Source organism: Lonchura striata, chromosome 3 (genome assembly GCF_050655825.1).
Source record: "Lonchura striata isolate lonStrDom1 chromosome 3, ASM5065582v1, whole genome shotgun sequence".
Lineage (NCBI taxonomy): Eukaryota > Metazoa > Chordata > Aves > Passeriformes > Estrildidae > Lonchura > Lonchura striata.
This window is the reverse complement of record NC_140705.1, coordinates 56009998-56024219: the sequence shown is the minus strand read 5'-3', so window position 1 is coordinate 56024219 and position 14222 is coordinate 56009998. Positions and strand designations below refer to the sequence as shown.

At 35.2% G+C, this 14222-nt stretch overlaps 1 protein-coding gene across 3 annotated transcripts in view; it reads left to right on the top strand.

Moving 5' to 3' along the window:
- The window catches only part of HBS1L (HBS1 like translational GTPase), a 59162-nt gene that overhangs the window by 39291 nt on the left and 5649 nt on the right, over window positions 1-14222 (top strand). For 2 of the 3 annotated variants that reach the window (XM_085575227.1, XM_021540654.4), the window contains 8 exons: window positions 2893-3149; window positions 3580-3745; window positions 4769-4886; window positions 7413-7559; window positions 8198-8272; window positions 9014-9131; window positions 9316-9384; window positions 12613-12717. In XM_085575227.1, the coding sequence (XP_085431353.1) occupies window positions 2893-3149; window positions 3580-3745; window positions 4769-4886; window positions 7413-7559; window positions 8198-8272; window positions 9014-9131; window positions 9316-9384; window positions 12613-12717 (1055 nt within the window). The remainder of the gene's footprint in view (window positions 1-2892; window positions 3150-3579; window positions 3746-4768; window positions 4887-7412; window positions 7560-8197; window positions 8273-9013; window positions 9132-9315; window positions 9385-12612; window positions 12718-14222) is intronic. The other variant, XM_085575226.1, reaches the window with a different exon arrangement.

Sequence of the window (14222 nt, the reverse complement as noted above, 5' to 3'; positions counted from 1 at the left end):
CTTCATCTAAATAAGGGCCTTTTAATTTTTTTTTTACTTTTGAAAATTTGGTTTGGGAAGAAATGCATACACTGAAAAGGAGAGAAAACTATTGCCAGCTGTAAAGGCTGTCTTGACTTCTTATACAAATAGTTTTCTCCAGAACTTCAAATATTAGACTTTCAAGGAAGAAAACTTGATACCAATGTAAAAGACCATATTTGCATTTCAGTGTGACCTTTACATATTGGCACTAGTCCTGATACTTCAATGTGAACATACTAAATATTATGCGGAGACTGAACTGGTATGTCTGAAGAAAGGGAAAAAAGATGGAAGAGTCTTAATCTTGATGAAAGTTGTCTAATGCAAATTAATTGTAAATATATGAGGCTTTCTTAAATGATTGAGACAAAAGTTATTTGGTATACTTGACATCATTCAGATGATTTTTATTACCTTATTACAGTATGTAGAAAACTTTGTTATCACAATTCTCTTATATTTACCCTCTATCAACTTGATTGTTTCCAGTCTGTTTTCATGAAGTAAAATTTCCCTGCAGAGACTGGCAAAAATAATTGTTTTGTCATTCCAAAGTAGGTTTTCAGCTAAAACTTAATGTACTATTTAAGGAATTTTAAAGGCAGAGCCTTCTGTTCAGCCTTATATAAATGCACTTACCTTTTCCAGTAAAAGAAAGCATAAATAGTTGTAGTGACTTTTTTCCCTGAGGAATGATTTGTGAGTAATCAACTTTCTTCATTGCTACATGTAAAGCAATGATGACCAGCTATTGCTTTGGTTTAAAGAATCAAGTGTTATCAAGGTTATTCAGGTTGTCAAACTGCAATGCTATCTGTAACATGGGAGTGATAGCTAGTGATACAGAACAGTTTGTTTTGTAGTGTGAATTCTAGAATGTCAAGATCGTGTGACCCAAGGCAGTAGTTTGATAAAAGCTTCTCCTTCTCCTACAAGTGGTTTAGAATATTTTGTAGAATAACTTCTTTTTAGAAAAGACTTAATACAAAAATAGAAATAGACTTTTTACATCTATATTTTATTTAATATCAAATAGACTTTATACAGAATTGTCTATCCATTATACAGAAGCACAGGTACTATCTGTACCCTGCAACCATCATGGCTGGCATAAAACAGGTTGTTTGCTTAGCTAATTTGGGAAGCATGCCTAGGTATCCAGCCTTGAGGCAAGAACCTGACCTTGGGTTTTGGGAAAAAAAATCTGGGTATTCAGCCTTGAGGCAAGAACCTGACCTTGAGTTTTGTAGCCAAAAAAATGAGTGTTGGAATTTTTGCTTTGGTCTCACAATCAAGAGAAAAACTTGGCTTTGGGCCTTATGAAAAGGGTCAAAATCAATCAGTCTGCTGCAGTACTGATAACTCGGGTGGGTTCTGAAACTTTGGGGAAGAAGGGGGAGCCATAAAATGTCCCATGTTACTTATTGAAGTAACGAGAGGCTAAGTTTGCATTTGATCTGAACATTTATAATGTTTAATTTTTTTAGATAATAACTCTTCAACAGCTTTCTTTAGTAGATTAACATGTTTAGGCTGTATTGGTCCATGAGATCTATGTAATTGAAAGGGACTAATGCAATGCAAATACTCCTACACAGACAGAAAATGGAAGTAATGTCAAATAAAAGCTGAGATGTCACAATGTGGGATTCTAAAGTACCAAAACAAATAGCTTGGTTTGTAGAAGTTGAAAAGATTAAAACTGGGTAGCTAATTGTTAGTTAATCTAAACAAAGTGGAGAGTGAAAATATCACTGTGGATGTGGAAATGCTTGACTCTTAAGAGCCTGCGTGAAGCTATTCCAGAGAAAGCAGTCTGCAGCATGATGGTACTAAACTTGAAAGGATTTCCAGTTTTCCAGGGGCATAAGCTTCTTCCCCTTGGATAAAATTTTAAGTATAATGTTCTCTAGGAATTTTCATTTTCTGAATAATCAGTGGTTTGTATATTGACATTTGCTGTGATAGAATGTTGGCAGACCTGTAATAACTGCTTCTGTTCCTGTCTTGTTTCTTACATTAATGCCTCACTGTGCAACTCTGTTAGGCAGTAAAAAAGCTTTTACTGTCTTTAAAATCTTACTTAGTGTTTGTTTTTAGTGATCATCTTTGTTATGACAGATAAAGAATAATATTGTACATTCTCAGAAAGCTTGTGTCAATCAGGAAAATATTTTCATTTTTAAAATGGAGATAAAAAGAGGAAGTAAGAAAATAATATGTTTGAGATTATTTACCATTAGGATTAGTATGGTGATTTGTGGGAGAACAGGGTGTTAGAAAAAGGGAGTTTGAGAATCCAAATCTCTTTAATCCTGGGTGTCTTGTTTGACGCATGAAACAATTTTTTTTCAATATTGATAAATCTTAACTTGTCTTCTGTATAGTTCTGTATAAGTATTGCACTTTGAATTGCAGCTCACATGTGCTTCATATCAACTCTTTATGTTGCTGTTCTCAGAATAAAACATTACTATGTTCAACTGTAGTAATGGTACTGTATGTGGAAACAGTTTCAGGATCTGTGCTTCAAAGTTGACTTGGGCTCTTTGTTCAGAGGAAACCTGCTCTGTGGTTGTTCTGCATAATTATCCTTTCCCTTCCTGTTAAAGGAAGGTCTATGGAAAACCTGTTTATCTGTTTCATATATTTTACAAGATTTCTTCTTATCTTGCTTTTGTAAACAGACAGCTTTTCAGACAAGATGTTCAGAGCTGGTATCTGTACAGTTTTTATCCAGCTGCTTATCAGTTCCACCGTAATGGGCTTATCACATACTTCTTGGGGCTTACATGATAGTGAGTTGAAAACTCAATTTCTCTCCCCTGTTCCCATTTGCATTTTTTGTGTTTTCTTTTTTTCCCCTAGTGCAATTGCTGAGGAAAATGGCCACATTAATACACCTCAGAAAGGACTGTTACCTGAAGACATCAGTGTTGCTTCTGGGGTACTTGAGGCTGTCTCAAAATCTACTCCTTCACCGCAAGTAGCACAGGTTTCAGAAGAGCAGAATATGGTACCCACTCCAGCAAAAAAGTCAAGCAAGGCAAAACCACAAATAGATGTGAAAGCAGAGTTGGAGAAGAGACAAGGAGGAAAGCAACTGCTGAATTTGGTGGTAATAGGTAATACTGTTAAATTACATTTCTGATAAACATAAAGTTTAAAAACTGCGTTGATAAAATCTGGAAGTGTTATAGAAGCAAAACTATCCACACTTCAGGGAATGGAATTTCATAAAGTCTTCAGAGGGAGTCCATTCAGATGTCTTTGACTTGGACAGTGAGGATGAGCATACAGAAGATGATTGGTTTGGTTTCATTTTTGCAGCATGTTCTTTTTAGCATGAATTTGGAGGTGCTCTATGGCTGTTAAGCTACCTGGCTGTTATAATAAGCTGTCTTCCTGTGTCTCTGTCTCACAGGATTACGAAGTTCTATGGATTACAGAAGCATTATCAGCGCATGTAATGTTTATATGTTTAGAATATTTCTTATGCTTTACCTAAATTGCATAAATGAATAAAATAATTGTAATATTTATTTTCTTCCACAGGACATGTTGATGCAGGCAAAAGTACTTTAATGGGTCATTTGCTCTACCTTTTGGGAAACGTGAACAAAAGAACTATGCACAAATATGAACAGGAATCTAAAAAGGCTGGTAAAGCTTCATTTGCCTATGCATGGGTCTTGGATGAAACTGGTGAAGAAAGAGAAAGGTAGAAATACATTTTGATGGGAGTTACCTTTTTTCAAACAGCATTTGTTAGAAAATATTAGTCTGATAAATGAAACATTGAAATGTCAGTTCATCATATGTGACTTACATTACTTTTGAAATAAAATCTACAAATTAATTAACAATTATATTTGTATGCTTTATAAAAGGCTTTATTAATTTGAAATATGAAATTCAAAATTGCATTTTTATATTGAAGAAGTGAGTTTTCTGAATTGGTATTTTGGTTGATTCTATTTTCTCTCTGCTCTGAGTTTTTTAATTAAAAAAAAACCTCTCTGGATTCATCTGTAAATGTTTGGGATTTTTGGGGACTTATTTTGTTGTTGGGATTTTTTGGTGATTGGAAGTAGCATACTAGAAGTCTCTTCTACTACAAGTTGTTTTGTCCCTTGAAAGTTCCTGTCTGTCTTGATTGTCTGTAAAGGGAGATGCAGTGCAGATGACTAACCCAGATACAGACATGTGAATGGTAGGTATTTACATTTGGTGAGATGGATCCTATCAGAACATGTGGAGGTTAGTGGGATGTGGAACTGAGTCCAAGTGTGTTGTGATCCTTCCTTGGTAATCAGGAGTTCTGACTGTGGACTTTGTAAAAGTGTAACTGCATCTTTGTAGTCCTATACCACCTATTTTTTTTAACTCGGCTATGTTTCTCTTATTCTGATACCTTTTTCTGAAGAATTAAATATCAAAAGTATAATTTGTAATGATTTAAATATGCAGTTAAATTTTCATATTTTTACTGTGCTTGTTTGGACATGGTCTAAGAGTGCATGGTAATACTGGGAATCCTGGGAATTTTTCTTCTCAACAGGATTTACTAAATGGCAGCTTTAGAGGTCTTCTCTTCCAACATTCAGGTATCCCTATGGTGAAGGCCAAATCAATGAAAGATATGAAAGGAATAATTTCATGGTTGTGTTTTTAATAGCTTACCTTATATCTTTGAAGTTTTAAAGCAGTTTTAATGGTGGACTGCATGTATGTTTTATTTAAGGGGAGTAACAATGGATGTGGGTATGACCAAATTTGAAACACCAACTAAAGTCATTACACTGATGGATGCTCCAGGCCACAAGGACTTCATTCCAAATATGATCACAGGAGCTGCACAGGTAAAAATGGTCTCAAATGCTTTCCCCATTATCAGTATTATTTGTAACTTCTTAAATATTTTTTTCTTTTAAAATCTCAGCTGGAATGGAATGGAATTATTGATTGTATTAACCTATCTTTGCATTTTCTAAACTTAAAAAAGAATGTGTTAAACATTAAAGGTAATTGCTTTTTTGATGCTAATGTTTGGGAGGAGGGTTTTATTTAAGTAACTTAATAGTAAGTTGCAGTTTGATAAAATCACTTGAGCTTTGAAAGCTATTCAAATGTGATATATGACTACTCAATGAGTAGTTCTGTGAAAGTCACATTTTATGTTAAGATTTTAAGTGATTTTGAGCTTAAAGAAAACGGATTTATAGTTCAAGCAAAACACATTTTTCTGTTTTACAGTGTATTTTGTAGGGGATGAGAAAACAGATAACAAAATTTATATAGAATATATTTATCTTGTCAAGAGGATATTTGCAGAGACTGCATGTCACTTGTTTTAGGAACAGTAGGTGAAGTCAGTAGCATTGGACACTATCCATTGAAATCAGTATGGCATTTACCATAATACATGAATAAGTATGTCACTTACCAGTCTCCTATAGATTATTATTTGTGGAAATAATACCTTAGAGATGGAGAAAAAATAATGTGATATAAAATAACATGATATAAAATGAGTGATTTTTTTTTTTCATTTATAGGTACCCTTCTTTAAATAATAAAATTGATTCTCCAAGGTAGAGCTTTAATCAATTTTTTTTTCCAAAGCTAAGCTGTGTATAGATTTTTGCTTTGCCTCTGTCATAACTGTCTGAAATATGGGTTATATCTGAAGATCTTTGTTGAGTACTTGGATGAATACTGCTGGTATGATCTAGAGAACTGCACTATAGGAAGACTGGTTTGTCCCAAGTTCTGCTTTAGCTCTGAAGCAGAGCCTGGTTGAGAATTCAGACCTTGTGACCCAGTGGTTAGGCTGCAGAATAGTCAGAAGTTTGCAAATTATGGTGTAGTGTTTATACAGCCGTCTATATGGGGGAATATGTATTGTAGTAATTTTATGAGTTTTAATTAAAAGTGACTCTTTGGTTTCAGAGCAGTGGGAAATACTGAATCAAATGTGCTATTTTTTTACAATTGTTGTTTAAATAGGTGGTTTTTTTTTGTTTTTTTTTTTGGGAGAAAAGTAACACAAGCAGAAGAGTTTTAAGTATTAAGTATTAAGAGAAGAGTTGAAGGTCCCTCAGCAATTGTATCAATTCAGCAGAAGACAGGGCTGACTGAAAGAAGCTTGGTATCTCTGTGTTCCAGCTCTCAGGGGATGAGGGACTGGTCTGTTCTGGAGCCTTATACAGAATCACTGAAACTTTGCAACTTTCTGTTGCCTGTTAGAGTAGGCTCAGTGTCTTATCAAGCCTACGAGCATCTGACCTTTGATACACATTCCATAAGTCCTTGAGGTACTGTTTTTATAATTTAGAAAATGCAGGATGTCTTTTTTTTTTTTTTTTTAAAGGAGTAATACACTGCAATGCACTTCTGAGACTGGGAGCTCTGAGGAAATTCATCAGTTATCCTTTTCCCATTCTTACACTCCTGCTGTCTCTGAGCTGTGGGGATTTCCTGCCTAGGATGAAGCCAGGGACATTCAGAATCAGGACTGTCTTCCTTTTCCTGGAATTCTGAAGCATAATAATTTAAGGAAAAGGGAAAAGTATCACTTTTTCTCCTCAGTACTCTGAAATTGTCTTACCCTTGCCTGTTGACACCAGTACCTTTGTTGTTCACTTCTGTTGCTGTCACTTAGTACATGACGATGATCTAACTAGCAATTACTTACCAAAGCAGGAAAAGGACCAGAAATATTAGCAGCATTTAAGGCTAACAGCAAGATCTGTGTTTTTCCCAGCTTACATGCTGACTTTTGTGCAGTACTGTAGACTGTTTGCTCTTAATGCTTTGGCAGAGGGTTTGTCTAGGTGATAAAATAGGCTACTTTGTCTTTTGCCATCTTGTGATTTTGGCATGCTCCAGTATGTTGAGTGGACTGTGAAGCATTCACATCCAGCATACAATCAACAGTACAGGAGAACTGGTTGTCCCAGTTGTATAGTGTGGTGATTTGTTTGTAATTTTGCAGCTTCTCACATAGAAAGTGTACAGACCAAAGCAGAGAGAAGTGGACATTGTGCTCATACATTGTGTTCTGAAGATTCTGAGCATAGGCTGCTTTTGTTTAGATCTGGGTAGATTGAAAGGGACAGGTTCCCCAAACCAGCAATTGTCCTATGTTTAACCAGGAGGTGCTGGTTTATGACATAATGCTGTAATATCTCACCAAAGTGGTACGATACAGATGGGACTGAGAAATTTCAATTACGTTTGGAGCACATCAGGATTCCTTCTGTGTAAAGTATGTTTTGTGTGAAATGTTATTGTTTGAGGAATTTACCCAGATTCTTTCTACATCAGATTCTTTCTACATCTTAACCACTTTTTTATTATTTTTATTTTTTTTATTTATAATGTAGGCTGATGTGGCAATTTTGGTTGTGGATGCCAGCAGAGGGGAGTTTGAGGCAGGGTTTGAGACAGGCGGACAAACTCGAGAACATGGATTATTAGTGCGCTCTCTTGGAGTGACGCAGTTGGCTGTTGCAGTCAACAAAATGGACCAGGTACACATTTAGTTTCTTCATTTAAGTGAAGGGTTTCTGTCTAGATTTGTAGATATTAAGGATCAGTATTGTGAAAGTTATAATAAAACATTGCTCTTTGCTTTCTAGCTCTGTCCCTTATGTTTAGACTTTACAATGCTCTTCTTTTTATTTATGGGTGTATTTTCAAAGTACACAGAAGGTTAATTTTGGTGCTCAAATGAGTATGGGTTGCTTTTGTACTTGTGGAAATCTGACATAACAGCTGATCTCAGTGGCATCTCTAAGATCATCTTGGTGGTCATTTAGGTCAAGACCTCAGTAGTTTTATTTAAATGTTTAAAGTGTGTTAAAGATTACTATTTATGTTTTAAGTTACTAATGTAGTGACTATATCTTGCTGAATCTGAATTTTGTGTAAACTTAAAAAAAAAGTTACTGTTCAAATTAAAAGGGCTTGCAATTTTAGTGGTGTTTGTGATCAGTAATTGCTAATGTGTATCCTCTTATATATTCAAGTATGAATGCACCTGGAAATCTCATGTTTATAAATATACACCTGTTTCTACTACAGAATTGATGACATGCAGCTGTATGTTCAAGTAATGGTTAAAAATCTATCATTTTATTATCATATCATAATCTGTACTTTATTTTAGGTCAATTGGCAACAGGAAAGATTTCAGGAAATTACGAGTAAGCTCGGCCAATTTCTTAAGCAAGCTGGCTTTAAGGTAACATATTTGTGAGGGCTTTGTTGCATTGTTCAAGCATTTGGGTGGGATGAGCTTTTTCTACAGTCAGGTTATTTTGTGTGACTTTCCTGCTACTGCTACATGCACATAATGTAGCAGATGCCTTTTCTTCCTGGTAGGGTGACACTGAGTCCTGCATAAGAGTAATCAGTTCTTTAATACCCTTTGTGTCATCATCTTTGTTTAGGTCTGTTGAATCTTTGGGGTATTCATATCACTTGTAGTTTCTTGGGATTATTGTCAACAAAGCAGAAGAGACCAAGAATTGTCTATCTTAATGTTCAGGATTACATGAATGACAGTAGAGTGTTTTATACTGGAGCAGGTATTGGTGTGGATTATGAGCTCATGAGAACTCTCATGTTTTCTGAGTTCCAACTACTGTTCATTCGGACTGGCTGTGGTCTTCCTGCAATCCCTATGCATAAAGTAGCAATTCAAACCAAAGTTTTCCTGTCAAACATGGATGAGTTTATTACCTGAACTCAGTGTCTAGTTGTCATATTTAATTTACTCCAACTCTTTGTTGGAGCATAGTTATCGGGCAAGAGGTAACCACAAAGGAATCCACTGAGTACCCTGCCTTCTCCAGGGGAAATACAAATGTGACAGCTATTCTTTTAAAGCTGAGATGCATAACATTGAAAAAATGCACCTCTCGCTTCTCTAGGAGAGTCTGCTGTTCATGTATGCTTCACATCTGTTTGTTTTCTTTATTAGGAATCAGATGTGGCTTATATCCCAACAAGTGGCCTTGGTGGTGAAAATCTAGTCACAAGGGGTCAATCAAGTGATCTCATACAATGGTATAAAGGAAAGTGTTTGTTGGAGCAAATTGGTAAGTGCACTTTTCCTCATTTAAAATAATACCTCTTAGTCCTGTGTGTGTTAAAACATATATGTTAGGGAAAACATGAGACAAAATCAATGGAATGCAATATAATTAATTTCTCTAATGGAGAAGTTGCTGAAAGAGTTATTGCATACAGACATTCTAAAAGATCTTACCAATTTATTTGCAGATTCTTTCAAGCCACCACAGAGATCAGTGGATAAACCATTTAGACTGTGTGTTGCTGATGTTTTTAAAGGTTGGTTGCTTTTATAGTGTTTTTACCAATCATTTCACTGATAGTTAACACAAGTATTAAAAAATGCTGTCAAAATAAGACTTAAAGTTGGAGCTCATGTGTAGTCCTAGACCAGAATATGAGGTTTTCAAGTTCTATTCCTTGCCAAATTTTAAATAGTAGTGCTGAAGGTGAAATACTCTGGAAAGAAATTGAAGAAGCTAATCTTCATGACCAGTTATTTGTCTGTGTAATGAGTTCATGGTTCTGTGGGACAGAATGTGGGACTTTCCCAAACTGGTTCTGCTGGACTAAATCAATATTTCTCAAACTTTTTATGAGTGTGGCTTTGGGCTGTTTTGCTTTCCAGTCATAGATTTTAAATAAGTTTGTCTTGTTCCTTTTCTGTTCATTGTTGTAGTTGTGAATAATGATACGTTCCTTAATTTTTGCATAAAAATTTGGGCAGATGAGGTGGAAGAAAATAGTGGTGGTGGTGAGACTGTTACAACCAGCCAAGGATTTCAGGCAGTGAGCTATTCCCTAACATTAGTAAAGATAGGACAGCAAGAACTATAAGTAGTTCTTACTTTGATTGTCTGGTGAAAATAGAGGGCATTGGGCCTATAAGATTTTCATGGTAAACTTGATATTTTTTTTTCCATTTAGTCATTTTCAATTGCAGGTAAGTTAGAAGAAATAAGGCTTCTAGACTCAGCCCATTTGAAACATTCTGTAGGTTCCTTGAGAAATGTTGCAAATTAAATGACAGCATGATTTGAACTGTTGGAAATATTTGTAATCAAATATGATTATTGAAATTCATATTTTGAGGAATTTGGCTTTCTATTTATAAGATGTTTAGAGATGAAGTACAAAAAATTCAGATTGAAATACTGATTATAAGTAATATAAACCTGGAAATACCAGGGTGTGCAATTTTTATGTGGGCCTTTGAGAAAACACTAGATATTGTGCATGCCCTTAGTTAGCTGATTTAACTGAAGCCATAATGCTAAATATTGAAGAGTTGCATGGGAAATTACTCTAGTGGTAATGGTAGTGGTATAGTTTTGTCATCTATGCCATTTCTGTGTTTATTTTTTCCTCTTTATTTTCCTGACCTGTGGGAAAGTGTGTTAGGATTATTGATTGAGATCTTTCAAAATAATATATCACAGCTTTTCAGCTGCAATAATAATTTTTTGGGTTGAGCAAAGTTTCATAAAATGGGCAGTTTTGACTACATCTATTTTGCTAAAGTATGCAAAAAAATAATGACTTTGGAAGGGACTCAATTTACATATAGAGGGTTTATCACTAAATGCGTCCTTTTAGGTGTTTTTTTCTGACTATTTTTTCTTACGTTATGATCTCAAAACTTAATCAACTTTGGTGCCACCAGAGGAAGTAGCTGCAGATACAAGTACATGAAGCAACAGTTGTTCTCATCTCTGTTGCAGTACCTGTGCATGCTCAGGAGGAGCTGTCCATAGAAGTGTGTAAAAAGTGAGAGTGCTGAGTGTACTCCTATACAGTTTGGAAAACCCCTTTCTCTATTAAGGATGCTTACATATATGATTCACCTGCCTCAGCCAGCTTTTAGCTGTTATCCTCCACATATCCTCCTAATATTCATTCTCTCCAGGCTAACTATACTATCTCTTGATCTGAGAAGTCCTGTAAATCCCTTTGCTGCTGCATCAGTCCCCGCTTACCATATTATATAATTCTGTCTAGGTTATGACTGTTCTGACCCTAAAATGCCTTGTCTACCAACCAGATCCTGAATACAAACATGTCCTGGCAGAACCCAATACCTTGATGCACAGAAATTGGGCCATTTTTTTATGCCCTGATTCTGTCCCCCACTGTCCATTTTGCGCTTGAACTGATTTCAGGGGGAACTGAAGAAACTTGACACTTCAGGAAGCAATCAGCATAGGAGCTGGTGAAGCTTCAAAGACCACATTGGTTTGCCAAGACAAACCTGGTGATGATGTGAACAAAAGATAAATGGTTCTTGATTTTGCTTGGGAGTGGTTGAGAATGTGAAATCAGCTTATATTTTTGGTTGCCACAAGTACTTGCAATACCAACTTCAGATTGTTTTGTGTACTGTATTGAGGTAGTGTCTGTAACATGACTTGGGTATTCTTTTTCTAGCCAGTACCAGCTTTGACAATTTTCTGTTTGACATTTGATGTCATCTATTAATTGTCTGTGTTTCATCTCATTTGCTGGAATGAATAGAGGAAAATTAGCATGCAGGCATACTGGTAATATTTTTCCAGATAGAAAGATTAATTTCACAGAAGCATTCATCAGTATCTGTGGTGAATGCAAAGAGCAAGTTGGTTGTAAGAGACCTCAAAATTTGAGATCAACTTGTTCTTTTAAATTCAGTTTTTAATTAGAGTCTCAAAATACTAAGATGCTTGCTTATATTGCTGAATTCTGATGTTCAGCAAAAGATTATTTTTTGCTTGTATGGATACTGAAAATGTCATTGTAGAATCAGTTCAGGGAGTTGTTTTTAAACACCTGCAAACATGTGCTAAGAAGATGGAGCATTTGTTAAAGTGTATGTGCTTAAATGTGTAGCATCTGTTGAAAGTAGCTGGCATATAGTTCAAATGATGAACAGACTGTTAGGATATTGAAGATTAAAACTTTGCAGATCTTTTATTCAGAAATACTTAAATGAGACAGTTATAACAGTTTCTCATATTTATTACTATATTAAATAGTACAGAATAATTCTTTGATTTTTCCAGGAGTAAAAGTAATATACAGAGTGTGTAGGATTCTGACTCAGTTAAACAGTAAATGGCATAGGAATTTGCACCTGTATGCATGAGAATTATTATGAGAGGTCTGTCATATTCCTTTTATCTGTAATCATAGTGAGAAAGTGATGAATTAAATAATATTGCTAGAAATTAAGGGGTTTAGTCTAATACTGAAAAAAGTAAAAAATACTTCTTTATGTTCCTACATTTGTTTAAAGAAGAATATTTCTTCCTTAGTTCTGAAAAACATAAGATCTAGACGTTTTGAATTTAATGTTTCATTTTCATTATGATGCACAGCTGGCTAACTTGCAAGTATTGAACATTCTGCTGAGAAGGGAGAAAAATCTTCATAATATTAAAAAACTTGTCCATGCATTGGTGAAGGGCTAACTTCTGATGGGAAATACTGACTGTATTATGAAGTATTTTAAAATTGTTGCTGTGTTTATTGCAGACCAAGGTTCAGGATTTTGTGTGACTGGTAAAATAGAAGCAGGCTATATTCAGGTTGGAGAGCGACTTCTGGCAATGCCTCCAAATGAAACTTGCACTGCAAAAGGTACAGTCTTCAGCAGCATGTTTGCTTTCAGGTCAATACTGGGCTAGAAACAGTTACTGAAATGGTAACAGACTGTCAAACTGATACTAACTGTCAAACATAAATTGTGAAAGCATAAAACGAATTTCTTTAGATGTGACTGTGTCTGTATAAATATGTCTGTGAAGAGTATGTGAAATCTTTCATGTTTTTTTTTACTGTATCACATAATCCAAATGTTATAGCCTTGTGGCTTTTGACATTGCTTTATAAAGAGCCTGTAAAAGCATTTGAGTTCCAGCAATGTCTATAAAGATATTCAGTACAGGAATCATTAGTATTCAGCTTTACTGTGGAGTGTTTCTGCTGTTAGGAGGTGTGAGGATGTTGAACAACCTTTAGAAATTAATCTTATTAATTGGTTGTGAAAAAGCTTGAGAATAAAGTCATCGCTCCTGTTTGATGTTGTAAGATTTGTCACTGATCCTTTCATAGTATCAAACTTTCAGGATATAGGTCTTTTGAACAATTAGAAAATAGAAGAAAATTTGATTTAAATTTCAATATGTTTGATTTCTGGAAAGAAATAGCTAGACTTTAAGTGCTGAGCTGTTTCCTAATTAAGCTTGCTGTCTTTGTACTCCAGTGTTGGTTTTGCTTCATATGCAAATAGAAAGATAAAATTATGATTTTCCTACATTGGCCAGTGGATAAAAAATTGAGTCCTTGAGATATGAGTAGGTTTTTGTATCTAAGTGTTTAGCCTGAATACAGCAATGTGTTGGTTTGGTTATTTGCTCTGTTCCAAACCCAGCTTGTTCAATGCTAATTTGGGAAGCTCTTCAGTCTATCAGCTTACACAGTTCTATGCACATCCACATGCACAGGAATGTTACAATAATGTGGATGAATTTGGGTAGCAGACCACTGTAGGCACTCCTCTGTGTGGGGAGTGGAGGAAGTACCATGGAAACAGATGTATTTTTTCTGAGTATCTCCTGCAGCGCGATTATATGGGGGTTTTTTTTTGTACTGCCTCTCCTATGACTGAAATGCAAATGAAGGTTGGGCATGTAAGTTCATTAAGCATTTACTATTTATATTCAGTGTAAAGAAGTCATAATTTAATTTAGCATACAGTATTTACTTAAGGCAGTGTGCACATTAGGATTCAGTTTGTTCATTTCAAGAGGCTGAATTTCTTTCATTCTGTGATAATGACAGATACATCACTGCTTAAAAAATGTTACTTAACATGATTATAGTTGAATCATGCTTTCTGGCATGTTTTTGGCAAGTGGTTTTGGGAGCAAATTTGCAAGTCAAAAGGTACAATCTGCAGCAAAATAGAACTAGATCCTATAAAAATATGCCATATTTCTAAAAAACCAGGTTTTTTCTTTCTCTCTTGGTGTCCACCAGAAATCTCAGGATGTTCAATCAGAGCTAACTAGCCTTGCCCTCATCCATCAGGCAGGTTGTCTTTTAAAGAAATTAAAATACATTAAAATCAGAATTAAATTGCC